At 41.7% G+C, this 18,984-nt stretch overlaps 1 protein-coding gene across 1 annotated transcript; it reads right to left on the bottom strand.

Annotated features, from left to right (window-relative positions):
* Positions 1 to 506: 506 nt before the first annotated feature.
* On the bottom strand, positions 507 to 17,522 carry ctsk (cathepsin K). The gene is made up of 8 exons (XM_076081250.1): positions 17,272 to 17,522; positions 15,881 to 16,004; positions 11,013 to 11,135; positions 8,652 to 8,804; positions 4,862 to 5,080; positions 3,296 to 3,461; positions 1,885 to 1,993; positions 507 to 1,668 (listed from the first exon to the last, which is right to left on the bottom strand). Exons 2-8 carry the CDS (start codon positions 16,001 to 16,003, stop codon positions 1,569 to 1,571), a joined length of 993 nt encoding a protein of 330 aa, XP_075937365.1. The 5' UTR covers position 16,004; positions 17,272 to 17,522; the 3' UTR covers positions 507 to 1,568.
* Positions 17,523 to 18,984: the final 1,462 nt, after the last annotated feature.

The raw sequence follows: 18,984 nt of genomic DNA, 5'->3' as shown, positions 1-18,984 counted from the left end.
CAATATGTTTATTTCTTGAACATTATGTTCTGTGCTGCACCACGAATCCCGTTATTCTAACGAGATCCCTGAGATATTATATTATGAATCTGTTATTAGACTTCGGCTCATGCGGGGTTCAAACAGCAGGCCTCTCTTCACGTATCAGATCGAGCAAATTTGCAAAATAGAAACCCAACTTTTCTTCTTGAAGTCTCACTTTAATTCTTAACTGGATAAACTGAACCACTTCAAGTTGTGAAAACAACACATTTAGTCTCTCAGAGTGAAAGAAATGAATGAAACGCTACACTTAGAACTTCAAAGGTGCTAAATTAGAAATTCGTCGCCTCGCTGAGAGCCATGTGGAGGCAACTCCTCGATCACAAAGACGGTGTGTTCAGAGTATACGGCCAGACGTCACATATATACTGAACACAATGCAGCTCGTTGAGGACATGATTCTAGCTTTTCTGCTTAGCTACATTCATCTAAAACAGTTGTGAATGAGGAATTTAAACGATGCATTTAACTTCAAAATGAAACCTTTATTCATAGAAAACACCAGTTTACAGTTTGATCATCAGAAAAAGTGCTGAACAGAAAAACAAAAGTCGACACGATCGAGAGAAAAAACTTAAAATTTTAAAAGAACCGACTGCGTTGAAAGGAAAAGGAGGAGCTCCCATTGGCCAGCAATGCTTCCTGTCACAGTAAATTTAAACTCTGTTGGTTCTTGACTTGTAGTTAAAGCTGAAGCATGTTACTGTGAGTTGAGTGCCTGCTGAGATTGGACTTGGTACAGTGTTCAGGTTTAGGGTCACTAACAGCAGGCCCTGGAGGTACTATATCTGTTTATGGAGCAGACCACCGTGGAGGTCTGCTGGTGCGAAGATACAACTGAAGAGTCTTAAAGGGGTTCAAAGTGCTTCAAATAACTCAAGATAAACCAAACGTCCTCATCAGACACTTGGAATCTAAGACTTCACACAAACGTTTCACACTTTTCATCGCTGGAAGAGGTTCATTCCAAAAGAGTCTGGTTTCTTATTTTAATGTTTGGTGATTCAAAAATATATGTTTGCCGTTTTAAAAACCAGCAAGACAGAATAAAATCCTCTGTTATTGTTTGCAGTGGTTTTGTATGTTGGACTCATGGATGTATTATAGAACTGGGTCCCCAAAAATGGTGTCTGTTCAGTTCAATGAGAACTGCTCGCCTGCGGCGCATTCACCAAAAAAGGTTTCTAGCTTCCGGGTTACTTCCTGGGTTATGTGTTAATCCCATCATGCCTCTGGCCCAGGTATGAGCCAATGAGAACGGGCAAACCGTTCAGCAGTGATGTCATTCAGAAAAACCAAAAAATACTTTTCTGGGGCTTTGGAACTGTTTTTAAAAATGTACAATAATAAGAGTGATAATTGACCTGAGATGTCTCTTTTAAAATTTAGTTTTTGGGCTCCAGGGGATTTATTTGCAACTGGACCACCAGTTTAATAATACATCCATGGTAGGAATGAGCTCTGCATACATAGTCAAGTGCATTTCTGTGTGTCGTAGTCTAAGCAAAGCCCCTTTTCGTCCTTCTTCACACGACGGGGTAGCTGGCGAGGTTGGCGATGCCGCAGAGGTTATCGCGGTTACGTGCCATCATGATGTAGCCCTGCTTGCCCCACTGGTCGCTCCAGCTGTCAGGGACAAAAGAAAGAAAAAGACAAAAGATGAGATGGACAGAAAGACACATGAGAGTCGTTGAGCATCGCCGGGAGTCAAAGAAGCATTTCAGTTTGTCACCAACACGCCCGACAGACGGCGTCAAATCGACGCCGCCGTGTCGTTTCACTTTCGGCGGCCTTATGAGCCACCTGATGCCGCTCTCGACAGGTGATGATGTGTCCCCCCACCTGTTCTTGACGATCCAGAATTTCCTCCCCTTGGTGTTCACTCCGAAGCCAACAGCCAGCACGGCGTGATTGATGTCGTCTTTGTTGCAGTTGCGGTCGTAGTAAATACCTGGGAACACGATGGCGGAGAGGAAGAGTGAGCGAGGAGACATTCAGAGCTGGAAGTGCACCAGTGAACCAACACACATACATGTGCGGCTCAGGTTTCAGTGTTACAGTTTCGATGAGGTAGTTTTAATTATTCAGCTAGTTCAAGAAGGTTTTATTTTCCAACATGAAAGTCTCTCCGCGCTGCGAGGAAGAACATTTTGGTGGAGAAATCCCGAAAGGCCTAAAAGCAGTCATGTTTTAAAGTTAATATTTTTAGGAAATCACACGCAGTTTAGATGCTTTCTATGGTCTGCGTAAGTCAACATATTCACATAATATTCTTCCCATATAATAGTTTTTATTGGCGGAGTCATTTCCCATCTGGTTTAGCCGACTACAATCGTTCATCAACAATGAACAGTCATTTCGGTCTTTTTTGTTTTTGTCAGTGTGTCAGTTTGAAATCCGTCAGGGAGTGATGGAAGAAGGGGGGGGGGGGGGGGGGGCACAGTGATCTGTTAGGTGAAGAGCTGCAGGCGACAAGCCGCACACCTCAGCAGGTTGACCAACGTCTCTCACTTTGCTGCTGCTGTGTGGACGACTACTCAAGCTGTGAGCAGCATGAAACCTGAGCAGAGTTATTAATGACTGACTTCTTAATTAGAACAACATGCCTTTAGAATTCTGGGACCTGACGTGTTAAAACACACTTCCTGTTACCACTGCCTGAAAGGTCCTTCCTATTAAGAGTTAAAGGGCTAAAACATACTAAACCACTGACAAGATAGAAAATGTGTTAGCAATTATTTTTTATCACACTTCTTAAAGGGCCAGTGTGTAGGATCTGGCGACCTCTAGTGGCGAGGATGCAGATTGCAACCAACTGAAACTTCTCCCGTGTGCGGAGTGTGTAGAAGCACATGTTTGGTTTGTCCGTTCTGGGCTTCTGTAGAAAAAGAGATGTTCTGCTAATTTGCTTCCATAACATGTCTTCTTTCAGAAAACATCCCAAATACACATTGAGGTGTTGATTTTACTACGCTGTCTATTTCTCCTAGATAATGCCTCATTTGCATATTTAATCACAGACTTTAATGTAGAAAGGATTGTCTTAATGTCAGTAATAACGGGGAAGTTTCATGGTGATATCTAGTTCATTTTCTTTACCCTCTTCACCTGTAGTGTCTTTCCTTGACAACAAAATGCAGTGTTGTGACTTCGTCTCTACTTTAATATTATTTGCATAGAACAGTACAAACATGTCATAACAAGAATCAGATAATTCAGTGTCAGATATCAGACATGTGAGCGTCTCACTGACCTCTCTGGTAGAACTGGAAGGTGCCGAGCGAGGCGTCGATGCCCACGGAGATGGGACCCACTTTACACAGAGCTCGAGCCAGCGCTTGCTCGTCGCCCACTGTGATCTCCTTGAAGCCTTTGCACTGGGCTGCCATGCCCGATGAGTTGTAGCGGCACGGCTGGTCCTTCAAGACAAAAGGAGGAGGAAACAATCCTGAATAAACCTGGTTGAGATCTCTGTGTTCTCTTCTGGCAAAAAAAAAAAAAAAACTGACTAAGAAATTGTAGCTGGAAAATGCAATGCTTCAAATTTAAGAACTACGTCAGTTATGGTCGTAATCTTTATACAAAAGGAAGCTGCAACAAACCAGAAAAGGATCAACAGAAACTTCTTCAGGTCACTTTTTAACAAGAATGACAAATATTTAATGGTTCCCAGATGTGCTGCTTTTCCACTGTAGTAAAGTGAATATTTTGGGGTTTTGGACTTTTGTTCTGACAAAACAAGACTTTTGATGATGTCACATTGGGAGTCGTTTTCTGATGTTTTATCAAAAAACAAATAACTGATTAACAAACAAAACATCGGATAAATCGATAATAAAAATATTTTTTAGTTGCAGGCCTGTGCAGCAAACCTGGTGATCTTACTGTCACATGCACTCCTCATGTGACTCTGATCACAGCCTCGGTACGTTCCTAGTATCCAAACAATGGGGAGAATGCAGCCTTTAAGTCTTCCTCATTGCACCAACAGTTAACTTAAGAGGAAACTGTGTTTAGGACCACTCATCGTCTGTGATAAGCCGCCTCCCTTCAGTCTGATATTGTTGCTGCTTTAAAGATCAAAGTGGAATAAACGGTGTGATTTTGCTCTTGCTGAAGCCTGATTGGGTGAAGTGTGACACCCTGAAAGCCAAGTGAGGAACCGCCGACCGCCTTTGGTTTCAGTCTGTCTGCAGCTCTGTTGTGGTAATTTGTTTTCTCGCTTTAGTGTCATTTAATAAAACCAGAGTGTTAAAGTTACACTTTGACTTCTTTTTTTTTGCTGTTGATAATGTATTGTTGTTATTCGATATCCTATATATTATTTAGGCATAGTTTATGTATATTCATTTTGTGTTGTGGATGATATTGTGACTTCAAATAACAGCTGACTCCAGAGCAACTTTTATTCTTATTGTTTGCTGTCTAATCTGTCAAAGCATCATGGGAACTGTAGTTCCAAAACTCACAGCATGATTATCTTTCAAGTAAAAGTAAGACAAATCATATTAAGGGTGGAAAAAGTCCTATGAGATGGACCTTTTTTTCCACGTTGCACATCATTAATAGTGTTGCATAGGTCTCTCAATTCAGTCTGAGGGGAGGCAGTGAGTCTGGTTCTAGTTGTGGGTTATGACCACAGAACAGGATGTCACACCAACAGCACATGACAGGAAAGAGAAACGAAGCATTTAAAGATGTGATTGACCTCAGTCTCAGGACACGTGAACGTTTGGGTAACATGTTGACCCACTGAAGGGGAAGTTAAGGATTCAACTGATATATTTCCTTCACGTGTGCAGCATTGTGGCTTCCTTACCTCTCCGACGTACGGGTAGGCCGCCTCCGAGTCAATGCCTCCGTTGTCCTGCACGTACTTGAAGGCGTTGGTCATGTATCCTCCTCCGCAGCCGCTGTTCTCCTTGACGCAGTCCACCAGGTTCTGGGGACTCAGGTCCAGCAGCTTCCCCGTCGTCTTGGCCAACTGGCCCTCGAGGGCCCCGGCCGAACTGAAGGCCCAACAGGAGCCACAGGAACCCTGTCAGGAGTTAATGAAAGAGAGGAGAGTGAGGTGGTTGTAGTTTGATGATACGATATGCACATATAGGCCCCGTTACAGGTTGGACGATGGATACGACCAAACAGAAAATGATGTGAGCAAATTCTGTAGCAAAAAAGCCAAACAAATGTACAAATGTACTTGTTCCTGCTTCTCAGCTGGGAAGATTTGCTGCTTTTCTTTGTCATATGTGAGAATAAACTGAATATCTTTGGGTTCTGAATTGTTAGTATAAGGGAAAATAAGTAATCTAAAGGCGGCACCCTGGGCTTTAGGAAACGGACAGACTTTTTTTTGCATATTTTACACTCCACATTAAAAAGATAATTGGCAGATTAATCAGTAATGAAAACTGCATTAATATCTCATCAGCCTAAAGGGAAATCAAACTGATAGATGAGAGGCGTGTCTTCTCCTGTCTGTCCACTGGGAGGCAGATGTTTCTGTGTGAGAACATGTCACACAGGGAGAAATGTGATGTTTTATCAACAATACTATGCCACAGTCACTGATATGTGTTCTAAGATTATAAACCTGTGGTCACCTGAGCAGGACACTACTGATGACATGGAATGCCCATCAGAATGTTAGATTAACTCCAGTGATTTGAAGGCTGATATAGACATTAAGGCTGGCCCCTCTTAGTCGCCTACAGAAGAGATCAGTAACAACTACAAAGAGACAAACAGACAACAAATATAAAGTCTGTGTGTCTTGCTCTTATGTAGGGGAGGTGGTGGGGACCATTGTCTCTAAATCCACCCATGTGAATGCACCTATAGTGGCATTAAAAAAACATATCATCTAATTTCACTAGTGACAAATAGAATTATGAAATCCAAATGTCAAACCAGTGTTCCGTTAAATAACAGGATCTCTGTGGTGTGCTGGAGACGCTCTCTCAGTCATGAAGGAGTAAAACACCACCAGAGTCGCTGTCTGACTATAAATGATCATCTGGCTTTGGGTTAGAAACACCTCTGCTGCTCCAGGAGAACACCCTGCTGCTCGGAGTCTCTAAGCGTGTGGGCTAATCACATCATCTCACCGGAGGATGTTCTGAATGCGGCTTTGAGCGCAGAGTAAAACTGAAATTTGCCTCAAAACAAACAAAACATCAAAAACAGGATTCAGTCCTCGTGCTTCCGTCGGGGAGGAAGCGGCAGACTTGTTAGTATGCAGAGAGTGAAGTCAGACTGCTGCATAATTCATGAACGACAGGAAGCAGCTCAATACATCCTGCTCATGGCTGCAGTTTGACTTTCATCCACCAGAGGGCGACAACGTCCTCCACATAAACCCACATGTACAATAGAAATGGAAAATGATCCATCTGACATGTTTAAAATATTTGCAGTTATCATCTTTTTGTTTTTCTGTACACTATTATATATCATATATATATATATCAAATCTTTAAGCTAAATCTAGTGTCAGTATAAATAAAAAACATGCTTGAACTAAACATTTCTGGACTAATGAAGCCTAATTTGGGGTAAATAAATGTACAAAAATATGCATGTGTTTGTAGAAAAACATTAAAAACTCAAAGTTAATGAAACAAAATGAAAATAGATGAACTATAACAGTAAAATGTGTCATTGATTATGAATCATTGACCGTGCTGAGACTTCAGTGCGTCAGCTTCAGCTCCGATGTTCATTAGATAACATCCCATCATTCTGCTGCTCTCTGCCTGCCAGCAGAAAGCACAGATGTACAGCATATTTCAGTCGATCTACTTCCTGTTCTGCTCAACCCTTGTTTACATGAAACACGGCCCGGCTGTCCGATCCACTCACAATGACTAATTACATTTAATAACTGAACCCATTCTTGAGTTTTCAAAGTCCTTTAGCAGTGAGAACAGGCTGCTTCCTCCGGCAGGTTACCACCTCGTACACTAACTGGGACCGTGTTGACCTTTCTGGAGCGTGAATGAAGGTTGAAAGTGGAGGATTCTCACCACATACTCAAAACTCTCATTCAGCCTCTCTGAGATCACATGCTGCTGCTCTCTCGCGCTCACTCATGTTGGAGGAGCTTTTGAATATTTTCTTTTGAACTAACGCTTCGTAAAACGGGTTTTGAGTGTGAACCTTGTGTTCCTGAACTCGTCTTATTTTTAAGGATTTAGAGTAAAAAAAAAAGTGCTTACTTATAATGTTTTCATAATTGTGCATACTTATTTTAATATTTGCACAAGAAACTTCTAACATAACAAACACAGGACTTTCACCCTGGAGACTGCTGCTTGTGTCTTTTTTCTAACCTTTACAAAGTAGTTTTGTTGCCTGAACCGAACCGATCACATTTTAAATGAAACTTGTTCATGAAACGGATGTTTTATTCAGAAACGTTAACATTCAACGTATCCCGCAGCGTGCAGCAACGTACACTGCCAACTTTTTTGTTTTTCTGGCGACCGTTTGCTTTCTTTATTTGTTCCCGTCTGATTATTTTTGCTTCTGCCTCCCACAGCAACATTTCCCCACAGAAATCAGTGAGTTTCCTTCTCAGCGTTTTGCCTGGAAGCAGCCGTGGGACATCTTTCTCAGCAGCTCTCCCCCAAGCCCTCAAACAAACACCATCAAACGCATGAACCGAAGAAACTTCTATCTGTAGATTCATATCTTGTATTTCAGTTAATGAGAAAACTACTGACTGAGGAATAAGACTTAATAACTTGTTCCATCGTGAGATGTTTTGATTCTCATGAACTGCAACATTCATTTTTCAGCCCGATGTCCTCATATGTCCCAGGTCTGCTTTGATCGCTGTGCTTACTGAAGTGAAACTCTTTAATCATGTGATATCAGCTCTTGATCACGTTCTCTGTCCTCATTGTGCTCTTCTGATTGTCATTGCCATATTTCCTGTAAGCCCAGTTTCTCCACTATGTTGCGGGTGCCAGGGTTGTGAGGTTCCCAGTTTCATTTTCCTGTTATAATACTACTTCATCACACTCCCGCATCATTTTCTCTAAGCGTCTGCTGATGACATGGATGGGGTATTACAGTAGGTAATTGACACAGATTGTGTGTGAGACAGAGCGTCCGTAATCAGCGCCCTGGGAATAAGGACGAGCTGTGTGATCCCATCACAACATGGTCTCAAGGTTTTTCCAGTTATTCTGGCTGATGAGACCTCTCCTAGGTAGGTGGAGCTTTGATGGGAATTTATTAGGTCACACATCTTAGGCAGCACAGTGGAAGCTTATGGAAGCTGCTTTGCACTGATCTGTATCGGAGGTGAAGGCTTTAAGCAGATGAACCTTCACCAAACCAACCTAGTTTTTCTTCACCATTGAGGTCTTTCTCTTGAAAAACCAAAACAAATGCTTTTATTGGAAGAGAGTGCTTTAAAGATGAGTACAGTAACTATAAAATGAATAACTACGCTTCACCCTAAGAAGCCGCCAAAAACAAACAAACATAGAAGCTCCGGTGAACCAGATATCCAATAAGAAGAATCATGAATGTGTTACCACAGTTTGTGTGTTTTTTACTAAATATACAACGACTAAGATGTGTGCTAGATGACCTCTGACCTGGTTCTTCACTGGAGTCACCATGCCCTTCTTGCGGTAGTCAATGGATTTGGGAAACTTGAACACCGCATCGTCCAGAGCCGTGGTGAAGCTGCGCTCGCTGTCCATCGGGACCTGCAGACCGGTCATCTTCTCGGACACTTCCTCTGACGTCTGCGTGAGCGGAGACAAAGTTAATGTTTTACATCGGGGGGGGGGGGGGGGGGGGGGGGGGGGGGGGGTTTAGGAATGTTTCTGACGCTCTCGTTCAGAAAAGATGAGTGCAGAAGGAGGTTGAGTTTCTTGATCAAAACAAGATATATTCAAAGAAATGATCTCTTTGAAGAGCAGAAGTTAAGGATTACAGGTTGCACCCCTCCGACAACAGATGATATGAAACTTCCCTTGGTTCCTGGAATAATCTTGTGACATAGAAAATGTGTTGGAACGGGAACAAGAGAAGAGAGCTGGAGAGGATTTATTTTTAGACTTAAGACAAGAACAAGAAGATACGGGAGGGGGAGGATTTGATTCAGCAGGGTGACGGAGGATGAAAAGTCTTTCATGAAGGGATGGGTTGAGCAGTTTACTCCAAAAGGAAATGGAGTTTTTCTGCACTGTACTAATGTCAAACAGTGACACCAGAGGGGGCACAGAAGTGCAACGCTGCAAGATTTACAAAACAACGACGTAAAGCAGGAAGCAGACGAGGAGGATAAGAGCAAAAGAGGAGGTGAAATAAGGGAACTCCTGTATTATCTGTTTAAAATAATGTCCCCAGTGCTTTCATTACAGCTCAGTATGCGAGCCGAGAGATCACCAACAGAAGAACTACAGACCATCTGGTGCTTCCTTTCGTTTCACCTAAGTGCAAGATGAAAATGGAAAAACATCCTTCATTTCCCGGCCACCTGTTTCTACATCAACACATGAAATTGGCCATTTATCCAGAAGTCTTGAATGTGTAAACGTCTTCCTGTCACTAATAAATGAGCCTGTGTTTTTCACCCATATTGCTTCCCACACATTTTTTGATGTACGGCTTGTTACAGCCGGCAACTTGATTACAAAAACAACCATCAGTCATGACGCTCTGACACACACACGTCAGCGACTGCCGCTGATCTAAGGACACCAAACCCATTTAGTTTCACCCCAGCGGGCTGCAGCGTGCACAACAAACGGAGACGACAGCAGCTAAAAGACACAGCGGCTGTGGAGAATATGAATCTCTGACACGTAGGAGCTGGTTCTATCACAACATGCGAATGAATGCACTCAGCACGCAGATCAATTGTCCCAGTTGCTAACAGCTGTATCTCAGACTGTAGCTGAAAATGGGTCACTGCTGATTGATCCTCTAGAGCTGCAAGGATTAGTCCATTGTGAGAAAATTAATTGCCAACTATTTTCATAATCAAATCGTCAAAGATGATCTATTCAACGCTCAGAGCAATAATAGGCCTGTAGCCACAAAAAGCTATTTGCTGAAGATATAGTGGAGTAATGTCTAATGAAGTCACTTCCCCTCTGTGTGGTACGAATGGTCCGTCATTTAGAATTGAGCACATTTCAGCAAAAAAACAAAAACGCATTACATTTTGCTGGTTCCAGCATCTCAAAAGTGAGAATTTTATGCTTTCCTTCGTCCTATGTGACAGTAAACTGAATCTCTTTGGGTACAAAACAAGCAAGTCAGCATATTAATCCAGAATGAAAAGAATTTTTTTTTATCTGGGAAAACTTGAATGTGTGATACAAGATCAGAACCCGAGGCCTGTGAACGGCAAACACGTGGTGCAGTTCCTCGGCATGGCAGTTGGTATTTCTTTACTTCATTAACCTGAGACGGAGGTCTGGTGTTGGCTGAGCCAGTGATATTATTGTAATATAAATAATGATAAAATAGCAACTTGATTGGTTTCTGGTAATGAAATGTTGTGGAAACAAGCTGGAAAATGTCTGATTTCTGTCATTGGCTGCCGTGCATTTAGCTGTCACTTGATATTTGTGTGTCATGATCTCCATGACATTTATGTCTTTAAAGATAGTCATTCTGGCAAATTAGCTTGTGTTTTCTGCTATACATCGGACATCAACCAATCATTGCTTTCACTTGGATGACATGCGAAGGCGATCCGGTAGGAGAGGCCAGAAATAGACTTCTGAGAGCATAAATGTCAAAAACCACGTAATCTGTAGCGTGTAGATGATGTCATAGAACAGAGTGAAGAATGGAAAAGAATGAAACCATCTTTCTGTCCAGGAGTCGTGAAGCGTCCTACACACAGAGTCGGCTGTCTTGCCCCTATGACACCTTACATGGGATGAAGCAAATAACAGAAATGTGGCCTCAAGCATGCAGGACCGGCTCAGACTCACCATGTCGCCCAGGTGGTTCATCCCCAGCTCGTAGGAGTGGATGCCCAGCGCTGCCTCCTGGTTGTGGGCTTCAATCAGCCGCATGTTCTTCTCCCAGATGGCCCTGCGAATCCCCTCTTCATCCTGAGACAAACAAGTGCAACGTGTCACTTTGAGTCAAGACAGAAGCTTGACATGAGGATTATGGGATACTGGGGGCCGCTTGTGTCCTCCAAATTAAGACAATAGAAGTCTGCATTTCTTATAAAGAAGACTTTAGCATGTATATGATGATGTATTAGGTCTAGAAATATGAACTTTGGAGCATCAAGTCTTTGCACCTGAGGTCTTAACATATGCAGATCCTTCCTCTCTTCCTGTGTTAACACCTGACAGCTCAGAGAAATTAATCTGGGCAAATAGGGCAAATCTGCGTTTTAATTAGCGAAGAAAGGAAGCTCGCCTGTGTTACAGCCTCATTTCATTAATTAGGCCAATTAAACCAGTGCAGGTTCACATAGCGATCTTCCCTACAGCTTAGACAGCAACATGACTGTCCAATGCAACTGGAAGTTGCCTTAAAATGTTGCTTCATCCCTTATTTTTAGAATATTGGCACCTCATCACCTCTGTACGTGTCTATAAAAACTAAGGAGACTGATTTGCATTTCGGCCGTCTCAATTAGGGAATGAGATAGAGCCGAGTGTTTGGTTGCTTACCTAAAAAACATCCACGCTCTGCTTAGTATTCGTGGTCTTAACAGCCATTAGCATAACTATAATGATTATTTCTATCTTGATATCCATTCCAGTAATGGAAAATGCAAATGATGCGCGGAGACTTTGGTTCTATTTAAGTGATGTCAGTTCAAGGAGGGGTTGAATTAGAGGCACTGTTGGAGGAATACTGATTGAAATCACTACGAGAGAGAGAGAGAGAGAGAGAGAGAGAGAGAGAGAGAGACATGAATGTCAATAATACACCACATAATGATCTCATTAACACACACATTCAAATAACTGCATGTAAACACAGATACAGATATAAACAACATAAGACACACAAATGCATACTGTACATGAACCCGCAGGCACATGCAGCACTGTAGATGAAGTCCACACATGCATCTGTCCACACACACACACACACGCACGCACGCACGCACGCACGCACGCGCCAGAGCTGTGGAGCGGTGACCTCTAGCCAGAGGTGAAGAGGCGTAACAGATGCTCAGTGAGCGCACGAGACGTGAGTCTGTGGTCGGCTCTGGTTTAACACCAGCTAAACTACATCTTCTTCCTTCTTCGCAGCCAGGAGCTCCAACAAAATAACAAAAACAAAAACGCTGGCTGGCAGTTTTAGCGACAGGGAAACTGAGAAAGGAGGGTGAAACATAGAGTGAGAGGAGAGAGGAGTTTCCTCTGTTGGACATGTTTTGAGTTTCCATTGCTCAATATACCAGCTGACTGCAGTACGCAGTACAGTAGAAAGTTAACCTCAATTGAAAACTAAATTTGCAAGCAAGGATGATGTGTTCTTTGTCCATGTGATTTCAGTTGGTAATCCCGGTTAACGTGTCTTTATCTGCCTGGTTAAACCTAAACACAATCTGCTTCATCAGAAGTGCGTCTACAGTCTTTAGGAAATGAACTTTTCTGAAAAGGAGAACGATGAAGCGACTGTAAATTCTCCTTTTTGCACGTCCTGCTTTACTTTTGCTTCTCTGTTCTCTGACTCCATCTGTCTTGTTTCTCGGGGCCAAAACAAGGAAGTAGAGCAACCAGTGCCGGCTTCGCATTACAGGTTTTTCCAGTCAACATTGTTTTCCCGCAGCACAGAGACTATTTCTTCTTTTCTTCTTTTTGGTGGAAGAAAAACATGAGGGCACATTTTAACATGTCTGTTAAAGATTTACAGTTGATGATGTTAGAGAGGAAGTAGCTGCCGTGTGTTGAGGACACATTATACACAACTTGTCATCACTGAGTCATGTTTTAACATTAGTGATGTGGCATTTCTTTTATCCTCTCCAAACTCAAAGCAGGAAGACTCTTTGCTGCTTTGCATGAATGGTTTGAGAGGCACAGGACAGCTGACAGCTGACAGTCTATTTGTCCCAAGTTATCATGGCCCTCTCCTCTTTTTAATTGACTTGTTTCTGCTATTCAGTCATTTTCCTTTTCTAATCGTATTGATCTTATAGATCTCAACTAGAGAAAAACATAACAACAAGAGATCATTACAGAAGTAGAACCAGGTCCAAGTAAAATCTGGTGTATTGATCATCTCTTCCGTAATGGATTTGCAGGTTCTGCATTTCTCTAACCTTCTAACACAGACTGCTTTTTGCCCTACACTGAGTAAAGGAACCATGTAAGACACCCATGCTGCTGTTGGCTAGTACAGCTCCTTTCTACTCAACTGTGTCTCCTATAAATTACATTTATATACTAATGTGCTTCAGCAAATACGTTTTGAAAGAAAAGTAATGCCGCGTCGATTATGTCACTAAATGTGGATACTGAACATTTTTGCAAAATGCTCACTAACAAAGTATAAACGTTATTTTCTTACATGATCTGCTCTGATTGTAGTGTGGCTCATCATAGCAACTAAAGCATTATTAAACCTTTGCATGGTTATGTTTAGGCCCTCAGAGCACTTGGTTAAGACTAGAGAAGGATAATAGACTTGGAGGACGATACTTGACATGTTTACATTATTAACATTCAACTGAATGCACAATCTTTCCCAAACTCAATCGTAGTACTTTAGTTGTGTAAATCTAAATCCCACACTGAAGGATTAAGGATGCAGACCCTGTTCTCTGCACTCAGTATTCCTCCTGTCATCTGAATCACCTCGATGAGACGCCAGGGGAAATAATACCGCAAGCAATTATGCTTCTTTGCAAAAAAGTAATTGGGGTAACAAATTAGTAGTATACCTCCAGTACATGGATTGAGTTTATTAGAGACAGGCTTCATCAACTCTAATCCACCTATTTATTTGGACACGTTTAACCTGACACGCTTTGTGACACAGGAACCATATAGGAAGCCAGAAGTCATTGGAAACTGTTTGGTAGAGGCACTTTCAAAGAATCTCACGCCGAAGCCAGTCAGGAGAAGAGTGAACACATCTTTTCCATCAAGAAAAGCATTGAGTGTATTTCTTTGCTCTTCTGTCAGTGAAGAAATATTCTCCAGTTGTGATATAGTTGATGCTATAGCAGCATCTATGCTAACCTCTTTAGGAGCCGCCGTTTTGAACGCAACAGTCACATCTCTGTGTCGCGTCACACACACCTAAACCACGCCCTGAGCCGCCAGCAGCTGCTCACAGGACGCTTCGGACACAAACACATTACTTGAAGCCTGATAACTTGGTTTTTCGTGTGATATGTGATTCCGCACTTCTTACGTGATCTTGTGATGTTTTGCGAGAAACCAGCTGCCGTGCAATGTAAGGGCACATTGGCATTGGGGAAAACTGTCCTTCTATCATTCACTGGTAGATATTCCTCTACCAAATGAGCAATAAAAGGAACTAGACAAGTCTGCTCACAGCACTCTTTGCTAAGTTTAAAGCTATTGCCTCTGTAGTACACCATCACACAAACATTTAAGATGTCCCAGTTGGTGCTAATAATCACAAAACTCTGTTTATATGCTGATGACATGATACTATCCAACACCAAATGAAAACATCTACACTTCAACAATCTTAACATTTTGGTGGACTGGCAGCACCAGATCTTTTAGAATACTTTCTGGCAGTGTAACTTAAACAATCCTAAATATTATTATTATATTATTATTCTAAAAACAAAAGGCAGCAAATCATTAAGTTAATTATTTGGTTAAAATCTGACTCTCCTTTTTGGACTTTACAGTCAACAATAAACCCTCTACCTCCATTTTAATCTTTGAAACTATAAAGGAACGATGAGCTATTTGAATCATTTTTAATGACAAAATAAGACCACAAACATATGACTAACATACAACAGTGAATGTTGGCAAAACAAAACATCTGCCCTGTTTAATGTTCTCTCAACAGAGCTGCAATATCCAGACTAGATACCCACCAGACTGCCGACAGCAGAAACAGGCCAGCCGATAGAGAGAGAGAGGAGACGAGCAGTGAACTGACTGGCTGTTAAATTGAGTCTGCTTTAGACAGGCAGTGAGTCAACACAAAGACGTCCACTTGTTGAGCAATTTACCGAAGCACAAAGAGAGCAAGAAGAGATGAGAGGGAACACAAGAAGCCTGAAGACGGAAGAAAGGGCTAAATGAATGCACATCTATTCATTGGTGCGTACAGACACAGCTCGGGCTGTAATGTCAGTAACACTTCAAAATAAAACACTCTGATGAAAGTCACCGTTGAAAAGGGACATTGTTCAGTAAACTCAGCTGTGGTGCGCAACTTAGAGCAACTCCAGTGATAATGAAAGTCTGACATCCTCTCCCGTTAATATCTGTCTGATCTTTCCCTCGGTCTCTCTCTGAGAGCTTGGTGCAATGTTTGAGGAATTTGCATCGCATACAAAGTCAGGTTTTGATAACTTTATTGGTAAATTTCTTTAAAGGAACACTTTGTCTCTGTGCAAATCCCATCTTGAGTTCGGATGTGGTCTGTTATTAGGATACGAGGAGTCATGGAAGTTTTACAGCTTATAAAACTGTACTGTTTTCGTCCGTAAACTTTCCTTTTCACTATCAAATTGTGTAATCATGTTTTCTTCAGTTGTGGCAAAGCAAGTCATTAGAGAATGTCCTCACCAGAAAACCAACAGCACTGTCGTTACATATGGTTGGGAATAGCTTTTTTCTTGGATTTGGAGAAAAGCTTACACACACAGTTAATGGCAGAGACTTACCAGGCCGTTGTATTCTCTCCGGTGTGTGATTTTCCAATCCTCCCACTGGGCGTCCAGAGAGGCTTCATCCAGGTGGCTCAGGGCCGAGGCCGCCAGCAGCAACAAGCACACACACTGCAACATTCTGAAAGAACAGAAAAACCTCATGTTTTATAGACATCAAATCAAAACTCAGAGTTCAGCATTGGCTGGAATTCTTTTTCAGAGTGGCGTGAGAGTCAAAGCTGCTATAAAGAATGTAAGGATATAAATTGACACATCACTTTTTAATGGGTTTAAGCTGGTTGTACTGTCACGTGATGGTTTCACTCGTGTGCCACCAAAGACAAGAAGCATGCTGGTTTAGATTTCCCAGGAAACCCTCCAACAGCTGCAGTGGAGATAACACTCTACATCCCGTCCAGAGGTCGGTGGCAAACAACACACTCCTTTTGTTTTTTTGGCCACAAGCATGATCAAATTTGAAGATATTGAATATCGTCTGTCAGCAGCTTCATACAGACACCAAAGGACCAGGAAGCAGATAAAGAATATGAAATGTTCCCATTGCTCTCTCATCAGGGATTCAAACACTTCCTCGGTGCATGTTCAACTCCAGACTTAGAGAAAGAAATCACAGCAGACTGGACTTTTTTCCTCCACCTTTGCTTCTCTCTGCTTTCGTGCCATCTGTCATTCGTCAGCGTCTCCCACTTCCTCTCTTGTTTTATGACACCCTGCTTCCAGTAAAGGCCATCGACCTGTTGAGTTTAACTAAACTAAGCTTATCTTTGAGGCTGTGTGTGAACTGAGCTGCGTCCTACACACATATTGATTACATCTCGTCTGGCTTCACTCTCGATCGGTTTGAAGGAAGTGCAATGATTTAAATAGCAGGGTTTATGATCTATGCAAATCATCTACAGTTAATGTGAAAGAAGCACACTGTGTGTCGCTGTATGAGTCATAGCAATTCTCCCCATGGACATTTCTTTGTTCTTTAGAAGTATATTTTACAGCATTGGTCAATATTTTGAATGATATGTTGTTCCAGGAGTAAGACACACTAACTCTGCAGAGGTCGAAACAGCTCCCAGTTAAGTCTACACCTCTGACTTCCAAAACTCTTTCTATTAACGTTCAACACAATCCTAATCCTATTAACATAATCACTTTCATAGCTTACACAAATACTTCTAAATCTGTCTGTCTTAATTCAAAGGAAATGAACCCCGAGAGTCAAACTTAAACAGAACAGTGCCTGTAATGAAGAGAATCCTTTGGCTTCATTGAGGAGCAGCACATCAGGTTTACTCAACCTGAATCCCGCTGCACTAAGTTTAACAAGCTGAAAACTAACCCTGTTCCAGAGAAGGAATGTACAGAACTGAAAGTAAAACAATAAACTTTACCTTGAGTCCGAAAGTCAAAGGGTTTGGTGAAGTTTTCTGAGTGCGACACCGTGTTCCTCTGCTGTCAAAGTAGGTCAGTGTGTGAGTTTATATACCGGTTGGATTTTGAGGAAATACAAAAGGCAGTTCCAGGTCTGGGGAGGAGTTTCTTTTTTTTTTTCCAGGCAGGGGAATTACATCTGGTTTCACTCAAATAGCAAAGATCCCATCAACAGATGATGTCAGGTGTCGGATTACGCTGCGGTGTCTGAAAACTTCACAGAGGCTGGCAGTGAACTCAGCGCCCAGCTGCATTCTGGGACACTGCTTGAAAAATTGAATAGGACTGCTGGATTTTTAATAAAGATGGTGTCCTGAACTACATTCTTATCCTCATCCCACAACCCCCCTAACATCGCTATTATTCATCAGACCACTGTAGAGATGAACAAGTGCTTAGTTCATAAGACTCAACATGAACTTAAAGAGGATGAATGCATGGACCTCGATACAAAGAATACTTTCTTTTTAACACTCAAGCATTTTTCCGAAAGCTGGGAGGTAGAAACACGTCTAGTCATGTTGTGTTTTGGAGCTGCAAGGCTGTTCCTTTACAGGAGGAAGTTGAAATATTATTCAACCAGATGTAACCGCACTGAGAGGTGCAAGGTTGTTTTAAAGGCTGCCGTTTATTAGCTCAACTTCCTGCCATGTAAAGTATGACACTGCAGGGTTTATGTTAGACAGTGGTGGACAGAAACTAAGTACATTTACTCCCTTGCATATTTCCATTTGATGGTACTATATACTATATACTTAGGGAAATATTGTCTAGTTAATTCCATTGCATTTACCTGTCAGCTTTTTCCAACCATGTCTTCAAGACATTCTGTCGACGTACTAATTATTTGTTTAGCCCTGACTTATGATATTTACATTTTGTAACAATCTGATCTCCGTAAATCTGCACACATATCTACATATCTCTTTTTTACAGTAAGACATTACATCATTTACATTGCACACCTTCATAATTCCTGGATGACGTGTTAACAGGTGCAATTTATGCTGCAGAATACAAAGTGAAACATTTGCAGGCGTATTTAAAACACCGACTTCATTATCTGCAGGAATTGATAACCAAATAAAGGAAAAAACATTGGAAATATGATGGTATAGAGAGATACATTGTGGATTCTGACAGTCGGAGTGGAAAGACATCTGTCCTTTCTGTCCTTTCCATTACAGACACTGTTGGTAAACAAGCTATAAACGAGATACTACAGATTCAATTTGTTAACTGATTATACACATTTTCTGTTGCTCTTTGAGAAAAGGTAAGATTACAAAGCCTTTTTATTTAGAGGCACCTGGTCGCTACGTTCTTTTAAAGGAGATTGACGCCCAGAAATGTCCTGAACACAGCAAAGTAAGAAACTACAGACAGACACACTTCTAGCCTTTTTCAGCTGACACCTACACATTCATACCAATTGTGATTTTGCCCTGAACTTTATTAGTTATTAGCAATGACACTCACACATGTTGCATATTTCAAAAGAAGAGCAGAGAAGATGTTTTTAACATTAATAATGCACGAACACGACATATGAGACTTGATCCCGTGAGCTAACTTATTCAAATAAACTTCCCACGACGGAGCCAAAATAGATCTTTACAATATTATTTCTTTCTGCTGCGTCGTCTGGTTTTTGGTGGATATCTACTTCCTCA

Source organism: Anarhichas minor, unplaced genomic scaffold (genome assembly GCF_050575085.1).
Source record: "Anarhichas minor isolate MPS153535 unplaced genomic scaffold, ASM5057508v1 ptg000079l, whole genome shotgun sequence".
Classification (NCBI taxonomy): domain Eukaryota; kingdom Metazoa; phylum Chordata; class Actinopteri; order Perciformes; family Anarhichadidae; genus Anarhichas; species Anarhichas minor.
This window is presented reverse-complemented; position numbering and strand designations above follow the sequence as displayed.

Excerpts from the sequence above, each read along its gene's own strand:
- ctsk (XM_076081250.1), bottom strand. The coding sequence starts at position 16,003 with ATGTTGCAGTGTGTGTGCTTGTTGCTGCTGGCGGCCTCGGCCCTGAGC. Across the intron at positions 1,994-3,295 it reads CTTCCAGTTCTACCAGAGAG|GTATTTACTACGACCGCAAC; the intron begins GTCAGTGAGACG and ends TCGTGTTCCCAG. Across the intron at positions 1,669-1,884 it reads TTCTGGATCGTCAAGAACAG|CTGGAGCGACCAGTGGGGCA; the intron begins GTGGGGGGACAC and ends TGTCCCTGACAG.